At 49.4% G+C, this 15,900-nt stretch overlaps 1 protein-coding gene across 2 annotated transcripts in view; it reads right to left on the reverse strand.

Moving 5' to 3' along the window:
- Positions 1-15,900, reverse strand: part of JAKMIP1 (janus kinase and microtubule interacting protein 1) — a 183,546-nt gene that overhangs the window by 44,407 nt on the left and 123,239 nt on the right. For both annotated transcript variants that reach the window (XM_023206885.1, XM_023206884.1), the window contains 2 exons: positions 2,928-3,056; positions 354-482 (listed from right to left, as the gene is read on the reverse strand). In XM_023206885.1, the coding sequence (XP_023062653.1) occupies positions 354-482; positions 2,928-3,056 (258 nt within the window). The remainder of the gene's footprint in view (positions 1-353; positions 483-2,927; positions 3,057-15,900) is intronic.

Below are 15,900 nucleotides of genomic sequence, written 5' to 3' on the forward strand. Positions count from 1 at the left end.
GGGCGGGGGGCTCGCAGCCCTGGAGGGAGAGGAGCCTGAAGCCTGCAAGCCGGCCACGTCTGTGATTTCATCACTTAGTCTTAAATTATGAACACGTGCTCTCCTCCAAACAGACGGCACGGGTGATGTGTAGCGTTGCTTCCTCTAACAGCTCAATGTTCCAGAGCTCCTGCCATCACACCGAGGATGCAGAGAGGGATCTAGAATGTCAACCGCAGCAAAGACCTTGCTATGGGTTCCCCACCACCTCTCAGAATCCCCTCTGAGTGTCCAAGCCAGAGTAGTCACACTTCTGGAAAGGACCTGCATGATCTGGGGCCCCTCCCTCGAGCCTTGAGGCTGGCTGCACTCACCCGGGCCTCCCTCTCAGCATCCAGCGTGCCCCCCACCTGCTCCTGGAGCAGGGCATAGGCACGTTGCAGGGCCTGGTACTCCCGGGTCAGCTGGCAGAAGCGCAGGTCAGCCTCCTCTCGGGCTGTGGTCTTCACATAACGGAGAAGAAAACAAATAAGTGCATAATTACAATAATAAACGATTGATGATTGATTTTAGTAACAAACATAAATAACCAAACACTTGCTGTGGCTTTGAGTGCCAGGGTCAACTTGGGCAACATCAAACGGTCACATCTCACAGTGCTGCCAACAGGTACTTAAGGAGCTTCGCATTGCCAGGAAGCAACTAGGGACTGGAGGAAAAGGCTGCCGGGACGAGGCACCTCCTCAGTCATCAGCGCTCCTCCCAGGAGCTCCCACCCACAGGAATCACTTGACTTATGTGGGAGCAGGTGGGAGAGAAAGGGCTGACACCACGGAACCAGCCCCAACTCCAGAAGCTAAGGTCTCCATTGTAAAGGGTGACCCCTCCCACCCAGCACCTCCTATTCTAGGAATTTATCCTAAAGAGATGGCTGGGCATGGTGGCTCACGCCTGTAATCCCAGCACTTTGGGAGGCTGAGGCAGATCACCTGAGGTCAGGAGTTCAAGACCAGCCTGGCCAAACATGGTAAAACTCCCTCTCTACTAAAATACAAAAATTAGCTGGTCATGGTGGTGGGCACCTGTAATCCCAGCCAGTCGGGAGGCTGAGGCAGGAGAATTCCTCGAGCCTGGGAAGTGGAGGTTGCAGTAAGCTGAGGTCATGCCACTGCACTCCAGCCTGAGCGACAGAGTTAGACTCCGTCTCCAAAAAAAAAAAAAAAGATGGCCACGTAAGCATGTAAAGACACAAATACGATGGAGCTTCACACACGGTTCACAGGTGTGGAAAACGACACAGCATAAATCCCCCATCAGTGCGTGATGCTCATCCAAGGCAAAGCCCCACATGGCCCCGAGAGCGGAGGCGGCAATCCCTTGTTCTGGCTCTGAAAGATGCCTATTACGTGTCACTGGCTGGGAAAAAGCAAACTGAAAACACGCGTCCTGTTTTAAGTTAAACATAAAAGGCCCATGGCTGAGAAGAAGACCCTAAAGGCTGAGTAGCCCAGTCCAGACCCCTGTGCAGGACAGGCTGATGGATTGTCGTGTGTCTCCAGCACCGGCCAGGCCCCTCCCTCCAGCCGGCACTTGGGCTGACGCTGGTGGGCTGCCGGGGAGGATGGTGTGTCTCTCCCAGCATGAGAAGGGACGTCAAGGGGACGACCTGCAGAGGTGACACGTGTCCCCTAGAGTTTTGGCACAAGATGGAAGAGCAAGGAGAGGGCCTCCTTGGGGTCGGATGTGCCAGCACCCACAGCACTTGCCACATTTTCCTATGGCAAATAGACCCATGGGAGGAAACCAGCCTAGAACTCATTCCAGATAGGATTCCACAGAAAAGGCCGTCAGGAGGGGATGAGGACAACGAGCAGAGGTGTGTGGAAGGCGGACCATTCAGAGTCTTGGGACGTTGGGGCGCGAGGAGCTGCAGTGCCCAGTCCCTCACCAGGAAGCTGTGGGGTGCAGCACAGCAAGTGGAGCTCGTGGAGACCCAGAAAAGTGCTCCCCCAAGAGGCAGCACGATCCACCTGCCCCTGCCAGAGGGCACTGCCCTGAGGACCAGCTACCCCGGCACATCCACACCCCCTTCCCACTCTTGCCCTTCCCTGGGCTCAGAAAAAGTCACCAGGGGCCTGAATGGGAAGAAGCAGAAGAGCGAGCTAGGGAAACAGCAGCCAAGCCTGACACAGGCCCCGGCGGGGAGCAAGGGGAAGGTCTGCGCTGAATGAAGTCTGCAGTTTAGGAAATTAATCAAATGTGACTATTCCTGTCACTGGAAGGCATAGTAGCCCACAAGTCTGCCTGAGATGTAATCAGCACTCCTGAAAGAATTCACCTGGGGAAGGTGAGTGGGAATGAAGCTGGTCTTTGCCCCCTCGCGAATCCACCTCGCTCAAGAACCTGGCTATGCACCCAGATGGGCACAGGTGGTCGGGACAGGGTGAGGTGGCGTCTTTGGGGTGATGGGACTTCAGGGGCTCTTCACCTTCTTCTTTATATATTTTTGTATTATATACTTTATCTTAGTCAAGAAAGCAATGATGCTGTTTCTGCCCCGCGGTGTGTGCGTGTGTGCACACATGCGTGGGGACCGGGGAGAGGCCATTATGCAGCAGTTTTAATTGCAAATGGTGAGGAAACCCAAGGCAACATTCCTCAGTGACTCAGCTTGAACTTGGCAGACACAGATTTCCTTGGTGGGGAAATCAGTGCTGGGGAAAGAAAGGGTCCCCACGTGCTGCCCTCCCATCGCCATTCATGGAGCCCATGGCTGCGGGGTCCGCCTTCCCTTCACGCCATTGGCTTTGATAATGCACTGGTAGGAATGGGTCATCTGGGGTTCAGAACTACAGGCAAGGGAGCGAAACATGCAACCACCAAAAGCAGGAGGTGCCGCCCCGAGAGCGTCTGGGGTGAGATCCCACCCGCTCTTCAGGTTTGCTTACATCGTCCAAGTCTTCTTCAGGCGTGGCTGGAGTCCTGTCGGTCCTGTCTGTGTTGTAGGATGTTTCGGACAATGTTTCTGAGTCCACAGACTCCTCATCAAATCCAAAAAATGTCTCCACAACATGCTTCTGTAAAATGCAATTTGTATGATGTTAGCAATGACTGAGGATTGCCAGAGTCTACCAGCCCCTGGTCGTGGGCATGCCAGTGCAGGGGGGCAACGATTCATATTTGGGCCACTGGGGCATCCCAAGATGCGGTTGGTGGGCTTTGTAACTGACTGGGTGGGATCAAAGGTGGCCGCAGGTGGCAGATGACCCTAGGGTTTGCAGCCCAAGAGAGCTAGTCTGGCCCTGGCCCTGGCTCTCCAGTTGTAGACCTGTGCAAGCCACTTGGCCCCTGGAGTGCCAGCCTCCTTCTCTAACAAATGGAGTGAGAAGCCACCTCGCCTGTGAGCACAAAAGGGGGCCACACGTGCCCTGTGCCCAGAAAGCAGCCCAGCACTCTGTCACGCTCCATGAGCAGCGCACTGGCTGTACCAAGGAGAAGGGGGACAGGGCCCAGGGAGATGTCAAGTTCCAAGGAGAAGAACTGGATGAAGATGGACACCAGAGGGGGCAACAACTTGAAGGAGTGGAGAGCCCAGCCACAGTCCCAGTGCTCTGACTAGCATGGCAAATGCGTGGCCCAAGTCCCAGCCAGACCCACATTAAGAGACAATCTCTGCTTAACTTATTATAGAAAACTGGGAACATTCACCAATGAGAAGGAATCGTGTGATAGACCTTCACGCGCCCATCACTCAGATCCAGAGACAAATTGTAAGGCTGTATGTGCTGGCCTCTGAGTTACCCTGCTGGCACTTCTCCCACTCCAAATATCACAGGATATGGGGCTCATTGATCTGTCTATCCATTCATTCACTCACTCGGCAAACACTGGCAAAGCTCCTTCTATGGGCCAGACATGAGGGCAGGCCTGGGGAATATAACAGGATCAAAACCAGGCCAGGTCTCTGCCCCAAGGAGCTTGCACCTATCCCCTGGGGACTGCAGACATTGACCCACAATCGCCAGATCAATGTCCCTTATTTTAGGAACATAGTTTTTTTTTGTTTTTTCCCCAAATAGCCCCTGACAAGGATTTTTATTTGTTTTTACAATCAATGAATGCTTTTCAGACCATAAAGAAGGAATCAAAACTAATTCCAGAGCCCAGCCCGAGGCTCTGCTGGCTCATCCAGAACATGGCTTCACCCAGAGCTCCCCCAACCCACAGAGAAAAGCCAGGCACTCCCCACATACTAAAGGCCCCTCCCTGCTGGTGTGTTTTACTCAAATTTACTATAAATGTGTGAAAAATGTGACTGGCACCACAGTTAATAATGTGATTAGGAAATAATTTAGACATAAGGCAGGGAAGATGCAGGGACATCCTTGTCACCTTACACAGTTTCCGAAGGGGCTTCAAGGGAGGCACCCACCACCACACGTCACCCAGAACGTTCTTGCATTTGGCACCTGTCTTTCTGTGCACTGCATCTCCCAACCCCCACATTCCTCCTTGCTTTTTAATATGCACGGGGAATATGCCTCTCCCTCAAACTCCAGACTCATACGTCAGCTGCGTCCTCCATGGCATTGTGGAATCCTAGTGGGCAGTGACTTACCCCTGACAACATGCCTCCCACAATCTAACCTGAGTCCAGCAGCAGCAGCAGCTCATGCTTCAGTTGCTCAGGTCCCCATCCCAGGAATCCTCCTCTCTCTTCTCACCTCTCATGCCTGCCCTCTCTGGGAGAAATGCTGTTGGCTTCACCTCCAACTCAAAATCCAGCCCTCTCAGCCCCTCTCTCCATTGGCATCTCCATCTTGGTCCCAGCCACCAATATCTCTCTCTGAAATTATTAAAACCACTAATATCCATGCAGGCTACAAGTGGTCTGCAAGGCCCTGCGGGATCTACCTTCCATCCTGCCCTGGCATCATCCCTCCCTCCCTCTCCTCCTCTCCTCTCCTCTTGCTCTCCTCTCCTGCATGCCTGCCACGGGGCCTTTGAGCTCTGAGACACTTTCCCCAGAATCCACATGACTCCTTCCCTAGATTCCCTTAGGTCTCTGCACAAATGCAGTCATGTGAGAAAAGGCTTCCTGGCCACCATGCCCAGGTCCCACCTGCCTCATCCCTACCCTAGCCTCTCAGGCCTCCTTCTTTATTCCTTTCCATAGCACGTCTCCCACCTGACGTTAAGATCTAGCAAGCTATTGTGTTTACTGATGGTGTTCCCCCCACTCCCTGAAATGGAAGCTCCATGAAGGCAGGGGGTTGGCCTTTTTGTTCCCGACGGTATCTCAGGGTTGATGAACTCAAAGCCACACTAGTTTGTCTATCCACAAACAGATTTTGTTTTGCATATGACACCCTTTCCATTCATTCACACAGCTGGCATCAGTTGGGCACCCTGTGGTTACACGCCCCAGATGAGTCTCACTGGCAGGTACGTGAGGACTATGGGCACCATCGACTTCAATGTCGTTTCTCTCCTTGCAGAGGCTGGAGACAATCATCTACTCAAACCTCCGCTCCGGATGGGAGCCCCACCTGACTTCAGGTGTCATGGACTCTTCCAACGAGCTCTAGAGAGCAGTGATAGTGCCCTCCCATGGTGACAATGACACCCACAGGAGTGATGCATCTGCAGCACTCAAGCTTTTCTGCACACACAGGTCATCCCCCTGCGCTCCAGGTTCCACGTTTTTCTGAGCAGCTGCTGAGTTGACCTTATTTCTTGCAAACACCGCTAATCGTAAGTCCTCTGGGGATGGGTCTATTGGTTGCTGTAGCCCAGGAAGCATCCTCAAGTCACACACTTTCCAAACATTTAGGACACACTGCTAGGCTGTGACCATCCACGTCAGCATCAGGGGCCCTCCTGGGGATAATGACTCAGTGTTCAATTACCTAGGCCGATCCATTGTGAAGACCCTACAGGACTACCAGTTAAAGACTCAACTCTCAAGCCCTAATACAGGGCATTAGCTACTGATGCTGTCAAAGACCCTGCAGGACTGCTAGTTAAGGACTGAACTCTCAAGCCCTAATACAGGGCATCAGCTACCGATGCTGCCGCCTGTGTTTAAAGTAGAGCAGCCTTTGCAAACAGCCTAACTCCAGACGCAGTGGAGCCCCCAACAGTATCACATCATACAGCCCCAGAGACCAAGACTCCACGGAACTACGCTGCTTTGAGGGAAAGAGGAAGCAGCTCTTAGGGCAGAAACCAAACACAAAAGGGCAGTCCAATTTGAACCCTGCAGTAATGGAGAGGAACCCATGGCCAGGCCCAGCACACACACAGTTCCCATAGCAGCAAGGAGTTGTCTGGGACCCAACCCCTCAGGTTTTTATGCGGAGTATTTTTAAAAAACATTTTAACTTTTCTTTTTTTTTTTTTTTTTTTGAGACAGAGTCTTCTTCTGTCACCCAGGCTGGAGTGCAGCGGCACAATCTCAACTTACTGCAACTTCCATCTCCCAAGTTCAAGCAAGTCTTCTGCCTCAGCCTCCTGAGTAGCTGGGATTACAGGTGCGTGCCACCACACCTGGCTCATTTTTGTATATATATATATATATATATATTTAAGTAGTGACAAGGTTTCACCATGTTTGCCAGGCTGGTCTCAAACTCTTGACCTCAAGTGATCCGTCTACCTAGGCCTCCCAAAGTGCTGGGATTACAGGCATGAGCCACCACACCCGGCCTTAACTTTTTTGTAACATTTTATAACACTGGGTTAGTTTGTTTCCTTTAGAGAAAAGTTTTGTTGAGTGATTATATGATGCAGGAAGCCTGCATGGACTGGATATCTTGATATATTTGTGCCTTTATTAATAAAAAATAGAAAAGATACATTAATGTTTAAAGTGAAAACACAGTGGCTGTCTTCCTTGAAGGCAATGCAACTGGTTTTGCACTGCATTTTCCAAACGTGCAGGAAATAATTCACCACCTGCTTCTCAAGGAGTGAGGGGAGAACCGCCTAGAAAACATAGTTTACTCTCATGATTGGCACATAGTGCACTTTCAAAAAAAATGGCAAACATGAAAGACACTGTTCATTTCTCTGTGTCTCCACTCTTCTAAGAGTCTCTGGGTTTTTCCTCACAAGAGATACATTAGAAGAAAAATGTCCACCATTTGCTCATTCTGAGCCCATCTACTGAATAAAAAGGTAATTCCTCCAGCCTTCCATGTTCCTTGCAACCAAAGCCTCTCCTTGTTGACTTGTTTTTACAGATGAATCCAGATTCAGATTAAGATTCAGTTTTGGCTGGGCACAGTGGCTCATGCCTGTAATCCCAGCACTTTGGGAGGCTGAGGCAGAAGGATCTCTTGAGCCCAGGAGTTCAAGATCAGCCTGGGTCACACAGTGAGAACCCATCTCTACAAAAAGTTATTTTAAAAGTTAGCCGAGTATGGTGGCTGACGCCTGTAGTCCCAGCTACCTGGGAGGCTGAGGTGGAAAGATTACATGAGCCTGGGAGGTTGGGGCTGCAGTGTGCTATGACTGTGCCACTGCACTCCAGCCTGGGTAACAGAGCAAGATCCTGTCTCAAAAGAAAAAAAAAAAAAAAATCAGTTTTGGCAAAATGAATGAAAAGTAAACACGTCTTCTCCATTTACACTCTGAATATACAGAGGAGCTCCTCCTTACCGAGTCAAACGAACCAGAAGGAAAAAGAGAAGGTACCCCCAAAGCAAATAGCCACTCAACCAGATCCAGCCTCTCTCAACCACCTGTCTTCTCGTCTTCTTTTCAACAGAGCTGCCTGTCACAGGCGGCAGCATCGGTCGGTCACAGCCGGGGACCTCCACAGAACCTCAAAAAACAAAACCCCAAACCAGCTGCCTACCTTCATGCTTATAGGTCATCTCCTGGCAGCCGGAGAAGTACAGGCACACCAGGGCGCAGAGACACAGGAAGCAAGAGAAATACAGCACAAAGAGGACATATTCCATGGTGGCGCGATGCTGCAGACACGCCAGCCCCTGTGCGTGGGCTTAGGCAAAAGCCACCTCGTCGGTATCCATTTTCAGGGCTTCCTCCAGTCCGAGGAAAAAGCACCAATTCTCCCCCCACGCACTCCCCTTTCCTCTAACACATCCTCCCCAGTGTCTCCCCGGCTTCCTGTGGATCGTCTGCTGCAGAGTCCTGAGAACAGGAGTGCGCCAGAAGACGCACCTTCAGTAGAAGGGAAGCCAGCTCCAGGGCACAGCGGCGATGCTGGCCCCGCCAACCGTGGGCTGCAGGGAGAGGTTTCCAGGGGCGGGCTGGGGTGCATTCGTCACAGAGGACAGCTTCCGAGCCAGTTTATTCTCTGGGGACCTTCTTCCCAGATCCCATCCTCCCTGAGCTGAGAGCCTGTTGTCAACACCATGGCACAGGCCCTGGGTCCTCAGACAATCACAAGGCCCCCGGGGCAGCACTAGCAATGACAACGCCATGAGAGATTCTCCCTCAGGACCAAACCGAGGAGCTGCCTCTGTCCTCATGTGTTTCTGAAATTTCTCTGCTGTCCCCAGACCACCTCATACGCACCCTAGACTCGCCAAATTCATTGGCTTCTCTACCATCATTTTGTCAGCATTTATTTTACCATTTTTTATAGGCCAAAACAAACCATTATCTAACAGAAAAACTAATTTTTTGAACTAGACCAAAGTCTTCAGATTCCCCTGCCCAGAAGGGGTGTCTCTGAGAGTCTTCGTCTCTTGGAGAAGCGTCACCAGACATAACATCCAAAGCAAAAACTCTCACGCTAGAGAAAAAATGGACAGACTTTACCATAAAAAAGTAAAATGTCTGTACTTTGACAGATACCAAAGCAATATTAAAGGGCAATGGGCAATTCATAAAATAAATGCACATAGCAAAAACATGTATGTTTCAACTTCAGCAGTGCATGATGCTCTGTTCCTTTGGAAGTGGCCATTGGATGAACTGTGTGACTGGATTGTGCTACTCAATCTAGTGCCGACTACCCTTTAAGCCATGTTTCCTAATGAGGCACCATCTGACCCAGGCAGTGTAGACCTGACACACCTGGGCCTGGCCCCAGGCAGTGCAGACCTGAGACAGCGGGGGCCTGGAGGGGCAGGGCTGCAATCTGGAACCTTTGCCTCAAGCTCCTCCCCACGGGGCCTGAAGTCACCTCCTGAAACCAGGCAGGAGGCCAGGTGCCCAAAGGCCCAGCCTCTGCAGCAGCTCCTCCCTGAGTCCAGGACTCACTACCCTGCTCACTCCTGGTGCTGGGGTTTCCTGCCCTGCGTGAACACATTACCTAGAACCACCATAGGTAATGGCACCTGTCCATTCCCAAGTCTGCAAATGGGAGCCAGATGTCCCCATGGTGTTTGCTACCCTGGACAAGGTACCCAGGCAGCCTCTGTGGCCAGGTCAGGCTCCCGAGCTCTGCTCCACCCACACCAGCTGTGGCTCCTCTGGCGGTGCCTCCAGGACTGGCACAGACGGTGTGTGTGCTTGTCTGCTGAGCTGCCTGGGTGTGGTCCAGGACACAGCTCCTGTCTCTTCATAATCGTCCCAGTGTCCTATCCCCAGGACCCACATCTTCCCGAGTCCTTTACCAAAGGGCCCCCGGCAGGTGGGACACGGAGCAATGCTTAGAGGGATGTCCCATGCTTCTGGCACGGAGCCTGCTGTGAAAGGGAAATAAAAACTCTGAATCCCAGTTCACTACACCAAAAGGAAAAACTTAAGCTGAAAGCTGAGTCATGCAAGAAGCTGCCTTTCCCTTTGTTCCTAAGCAGAGAGCTGCAGAGAAAAGATTAAGCATCTCCACAGGTAGCTGCTCCATGTTCACCTGATCTTATGTAAAGTGCTGATTTACTGAGCATGAGACAATTACATAATTTGGACTATTCCCCTACCTGCTCCTTTTCTCTCTCAACCTGTGGATTCAGTCATGTGACCACACCCTCCCTCTTTCCCCTCCAGCCTGCTTTTCGCCTTTAAATACTGAAGCCCTTAAAATCATCTTTGGAGAAAGGCTCAGATCTGTCTCCAGGGTACATTCTTAATCTTAGCAAAATAAACTTCTAAACTGATTGAGACCTGCCTCAGAGACTTTTTGGTTTACATCAGCCACTCAGCTGGCAAGGCTGGCACCAAGTCCTGCTACCAGTGCCCTCTCTACCTTTGATCAGAGCTGCACGAAATGAGTCCTGATGGCTGCTGTGGAGGAGGGACCAGGTGACAGGGTCACTGCTGAGTCGGGAGGAACAAGTCCTTGCCCCTCCCAGCAAAGGGCCCACAGTTGCACACCAACCGAGGCCAGCCCTGAAGACAGACATGAAGTAGCCACTGGTTTCCCGCAGTTACTACTATTAGCCCCTCTGAGTGCCAGGCACTGTGCCAGCAGCTTCGAGTAGCTGGATCCTAGGACACCATCCAGCCTTCATGAGCTCACAGACCAGTGACAGCCGTGGGGAAGGAAGCCTAGGAATAAGGTCAACTGCAAACAACCACGAAGGAAAAAACAGGTAGCTTTGGCAAAACTTGCAAATGAAAAATGCATGCACATGATGAAAAAATGTTTGACTTTGAGAGTCCAAGGCAGGCGTATCACCTGAGGTCAGGAGTTCGAGACCAGCCTGGCCAATATGGCGAAACTCTGTCTCTACTAAAAATGCAAATAAATAAATAAATAAATAAATAAATAAATAAATAAATAAAACCAAAAAAAAAAAAATTAGCCAGGCCTGGTGGCATGTGCCTGTAACCCCAGCCACTTAGGAGAATTTGGTTGAACCCGGGAAGCATAGGTTGCAGTAAGCTCGCCACTGCGCTTCAGCAGGGGTGACAGAGCAAGACTTTGTTTTTGTTTTTGTTTTTTTAAAGATACTTGAGTGTCCCAGGCAGGCAAAGGTACCGCATAACCAGCCGCCAGCACCTGTCCTTCCCTCCACCAGGCAGCAGGCTTGGCCTCAGGGGTGCGGGGATAGGGGTCAGGTTTAGATAGGTCCTACGTGTTTTGATAGGTCCTATCAGAATGGATGCAAGAGTCCTTGACAAAAATGACCCACCAGACCTCAGGCATCCTCCAACCCCTGGCAACAGCAGACTCAAGGTCATTCGGGGAGGAGGGGACATGGTACTGATGCACTGGCTCAGGAAAGGGCCTCTCCTTCCGATGTGCTTTGATGGTTCCCAGTGCAGCTCCCCAGCCCTCCATTAAAGAATGATTACTGCAAAAGGCATTGAGATCCCTCCTCACTATTATAAATTAGTGGGGGAGGCAGGTGTGGGCATGGCCTGGGAATCTGCATTTTACAGGCTCTCCAAAGGAAAGTTATTGAGCTGTAAGATAAAGGAAGAAGAAGACACTCTGACTTCCTGATCACCTGCTATGCACCAAGCAAAGAACCAGAAGCTTCCTTTGATCCCATGGATGTAATGTTCCTTTTACGAATCAAACTGAGGTTCTGAGAGTTTAGATGACTTGGCCAATCCCATCCAGCTAGTAGCTAGGGTCTGACTCCCTTACTGCTTGGGGCTACAATTTTCCAACCTTATCCAAAATGATCGGTCCTACCTTCAACCAAGGTGTGTGAGTAAACTGTGCTGATGTTTAGCCATTATGCATATGCTTAGAACTCTAGGATGATATAGCTTCTGTGCAAGTTTCAATGGCCTGCAACACAACTTACTGCCACATGGCCAGAGGTCTAGGTCCTGAGCAAGCCCCATACCCCAGTCCCCAGGACACGGCCCAAGGAACCACTCAGGATCCTTCTCCCCCAGCCTCTCTCTTGGGGCTAACGTCAGCCCACGCTGAACCAGCAGGCTTCCTGGGAAATGAAATAATCGACACCAATCTTGTCCCTGGAGGAGATCCCACAAGGGGACCGTTGGACAGGCCCAGTAAGACTGAGTCATGGCCCTCAGGGACACAAACGCCCCAGGAAGACAAAGGCTGGTACCCTCTGCTCTGCCCTGACTGCATCTTCTGCAAACTTGAGTGTGGGAGTGGACTGGAGGTGCTCTCCTGCAAGGAGTCCAGGGAGGTTTGCTAGGGTCTTTCTCACACAGAGTGAGGAGCTGGAGAGCAGAGATAAGGCTGTCAGATTTCTGGAAAATTCTGGAACCTTCAATGCATTCACCACAGTACTCTGTCAAGCAAAGCCCTGGGCAAAGTGTTACAGCACTTCCATGTGTGAGGGACAGAGAGTCATGGGGGCGTTTCAGGGGAAAAAGAAACTAGTCTAGTCATCCTGCGGTATCCATGGGGGCCTGGTTCTAGAACCTCCCACGAATACTAAAATCCACGGCTGCTGAAGCCCCTTATACAAATTGGTGCAGTACTTGCATATAACCTACGCATATCCTCTGGAACGCTTTAACTCATCTCTAGATTTATAATATTGTACCTAATACAATGCAGATGCCCTGTGAACCCAGTCATGTGCAGCATAACAGCATCTCAGTCCCCAACAGTATACAACGATGGTCCCATAAAATCATAACACTGTGTTTTTACTGTACATGTTCTATGTTTAGATACACAAATACCATTGGGTTACAACTGCCTACGGTATTCAGTACAGTAGCAGGCTGCACAGGCTTGCAGCCTAGAAGCCACAGGCTAGACTGAATAGCCTAGATGTGTAGGAGGCTAGACCATCTGGATTTGTGCAAGTACACTTCATGATGTTTGCACGACAAAGTCGCCTAATGACGCATTTCTCAGAATGTATCCCTGTTGTTAAGGAATGCATGACTGTAGTTTTAGACTGTATTTTAGTGAATAATGAAAAGGAAAAAAGTCCAGGAGGTAGAGATTGCAGTGAGCCAAGAGCACGCCACTGCACTCCAGCCTGGTCAACAGAGCGAGACTCTGTCTCCAAACAAAAAGAAAAGGAAAAAAAGTCTGTATATGTTCAGTGTAGATGCAACCATCCATTTTTTTTCCTGAATGTTTTCAGTCAGAGGTTGGTTGAATCCATGGATATGAAACCCACAGATACAGAAAGCCAAGTGTACTGAATGCTTGTGGCCTGTGGTAGGGAAGAAAAAGAAGCTTCTTAGGCCTGAAAGGCAACCCTGGATTACAAAACCTGCTCGGGCCCAGATGGATCCAAGTACCAATTCCATCCAGCCCTGCACAATGCCAGGACTAAGTAGGAACATGGGAGAAAACTTGGTCCACACTGAAGTCTACACTGAATCTTGAGAAAAAGAAAAAATGCTGGTGGGCCCAGGAAACAGTGAATAGAAAAGACCCTAAACCTACTCAGGAAAGTTTCTACACAGAACCCCAAATTCGGCCTCCTAATGACCCAGGACTATCCTTATTAAAGTGACCACACATCGCCGTTCTTCTGGGACAATCCAGTGTCATATAAGTACATTTTTCCAGTAAAGGCAATTCGCTTATTTAGCCAACAACTATTTAGGGACTATTTTAGTCAACACCTACTCTGTGCCAGGCAGTGAACAGGCCACAGTGGGCAGGACAGGCATAAGCCCTTGTCCTTGCCCGTTGTACAGGCGATGTAGCGAATCACGATTCAATTCTAACCCTTTGTGAATTTCTCCTCCCACAAACACATTCAGAAATCAGGAAGAATAGCCAGATGCAGTTGCTCATGCCTGTAATCCCAGCACTTTGGGAGCCTGAGGCAGGTGGATCACTTGAGGTCTGGAGTTCGAGATCAGCCTGGCCAACAGGGTGAAACCCTGTCTCTACCAAAAATACAAAATTAGCCAGGTGTGGTGGCGCATGCCTGTAATCTCAGCTACTTGGGAGGTTGAGGCAGGAGAGTCACTTGAACCTGGGAGGCAGAGGTTGCAGTGAGCCGAGATCATGCCATTGCACTGCTGTGTGGGCAACAAGAGTAAAAAGTCTGTCTCAAAAAAAAAAAAAAAAGAAGAAGAAAAAAAGAAAGAAAGAAATCAGGAAGATGGGGGAAGAGAAACCTCTGTTTAATTCCAGGCATTCCGACATAGATTTTAAAAATAAAGTCTTGGCTCAACAATGGATTTTCAAAACCCCACGTGGAAGCTCTATGGGGTGCGTAATGCCACAGCACATCCCATTAATGGGACAAACTGCACAATCTTTAGATTTGTGCCTTTTAAACATATGTCCCATGGTGAAAACGGCTGTTACACACACTCCCAGCAGCGGTGCCGAATGGTGCAACTTTTCCGTGAGGGGTGGGAGTGATGCTCTCTGGTCAAAGCCTTCTCGCCCTCTGAGCCACATTTCAACTTCAGGGAAACTATGCATGGAAACGATTCCGATTATGGACACAGCTTTCCAGACAAAAGCTGGTTGCTGTGGCAACATTTACAGAAGCAGCAAGTCCAAAGGGAGGGGAAAGGGTAGCTAAATAATGGTGTAGTCACTTAATAACAAGTTCAACAGTCAGGAAATAAAATAGAGCTGGGCCAGAAAGAGCTGTCTGCGTAAACAGAAGCACATTTATTGCAGCATCATTCATAGTGCCGAGGAGCTGAAAGCAATGTGCCCAACAATCGCAGAACGGTAAACTAGTTTATGGTCCATCTCCTCCACAGATTATGTAGCCATAAAAATTTATGTTTACAATGACAGCTATCACAGGATAAAGGCTGGCAGTCTAATGTTAAATAAAATCCAGGGTGCAAGTGTGCATACCGCAGTTCCAGCTGGGGAAATGAATTAAAACAGCAACACCAATAGTTCCAGCTGGGGAAATGAATTGAAACAGCAACACCAACGTGCCGGGGAGGCACCGCTGGTGATAAATCACTTTTTTTTCCCCCAGATATTCTATAATGTGGTTCTATGTCTTCTATAAAAGTATATATTTAAATATAGGCTGGGCGCGGTGGCTCACGCCTGTAATCTCAGCACTTTGGGAGGCTGAGGCAGGTGGATCACCTGAGGTCAGGAGTTCAAGACCAGCCTGACCAACATGGAGAAACCCCATCTCTACTAAAAATACAAAATTAGCTGGGCGTGGTGGCACATCCGTAATTCCAGCTACTCGGGAGGCTGAGGCAGGAGAATCGCTTGAACCCGGGAGGCAGAGGTTGTGGTGAGCCGAGATTGTGCCACTGCACTCCAGCCTAGGCAACAAGAGCGAAACTCCATCTCAAAAAAATAAGTAATTAAGCAAAAAATAACATAAACAAATAAATAAATATAAACAAGCTCTACTCAAACCACTTCCCATTTCTGAGTTTCTAAGGTCGATGTGCAGAGATTTGCCCGTGTTCGACTCGGCTTGGTGGGAAAAGCTTGGGACTCGCAGTCTCAGACTTGAGTTTGAAACTCAGCCTTGTCAATTTAATTTTTCTCTGAGTTTTTTCTCTATTTTATATCTGTATGTCTTCTACAGCTGTAAAATTGAAAAAATAATACCAGCTACACGAGGTGGCTGTGAGAATTCAATGAGGTTGTGTAAATACCCACTCATCTGCAAATCCAGGACCTAGCAAATCATCAGAGCCAGGCCACTCTATGTGGCATTATCTGAACACTGCAGTAAAGGCAACCAGGAGGCAGCCTGGGAGCCAAATTGCACCCATAGCTATATTTCATGTGGCCCACAGGTATATATTTTACAGGCTGAGTGTCCCTTATCTGAAATGCTTGGGATCAGAAGGAATTTCAGATGTTTTTCAGATTTTGGAATATTTGCATAAACAGAATAAGGCATCTTGGGGATGGGACCCAAGTCTAACCATGAAATTCATTTGTTTCATACACATTTTATATATAATACATAGCCTGAAGGAAATTGTATACAATATTTTAAATAATGTTGTGCATGAATCAAAGTTTTGACCGTGTTTTCACTGCAACCTGTCACATAAGACCAGATGTGAAATTTCCCTGGCCTCATGTTGGTGCTTAGAAAATTTCAGATTTTGGAGCATTTTGGATTTTGGATTTTTGGATTAGGG

This window comes from Piliocolobus tephrosceles, chromosome 3 (assembly GCF_002776525.5).
Source record: "Piliocolobus tephrosceles isolate RC106 chromosome 3, ASM277652v3, whole genome shotgun sequence".
Taxonomy (NCBI): Eukaryota; Metazoa; Chordata; class Mammalia; order Primates; family Cercopithecidae; genus Piliocolobus; species Piliocolobus tephrosceles.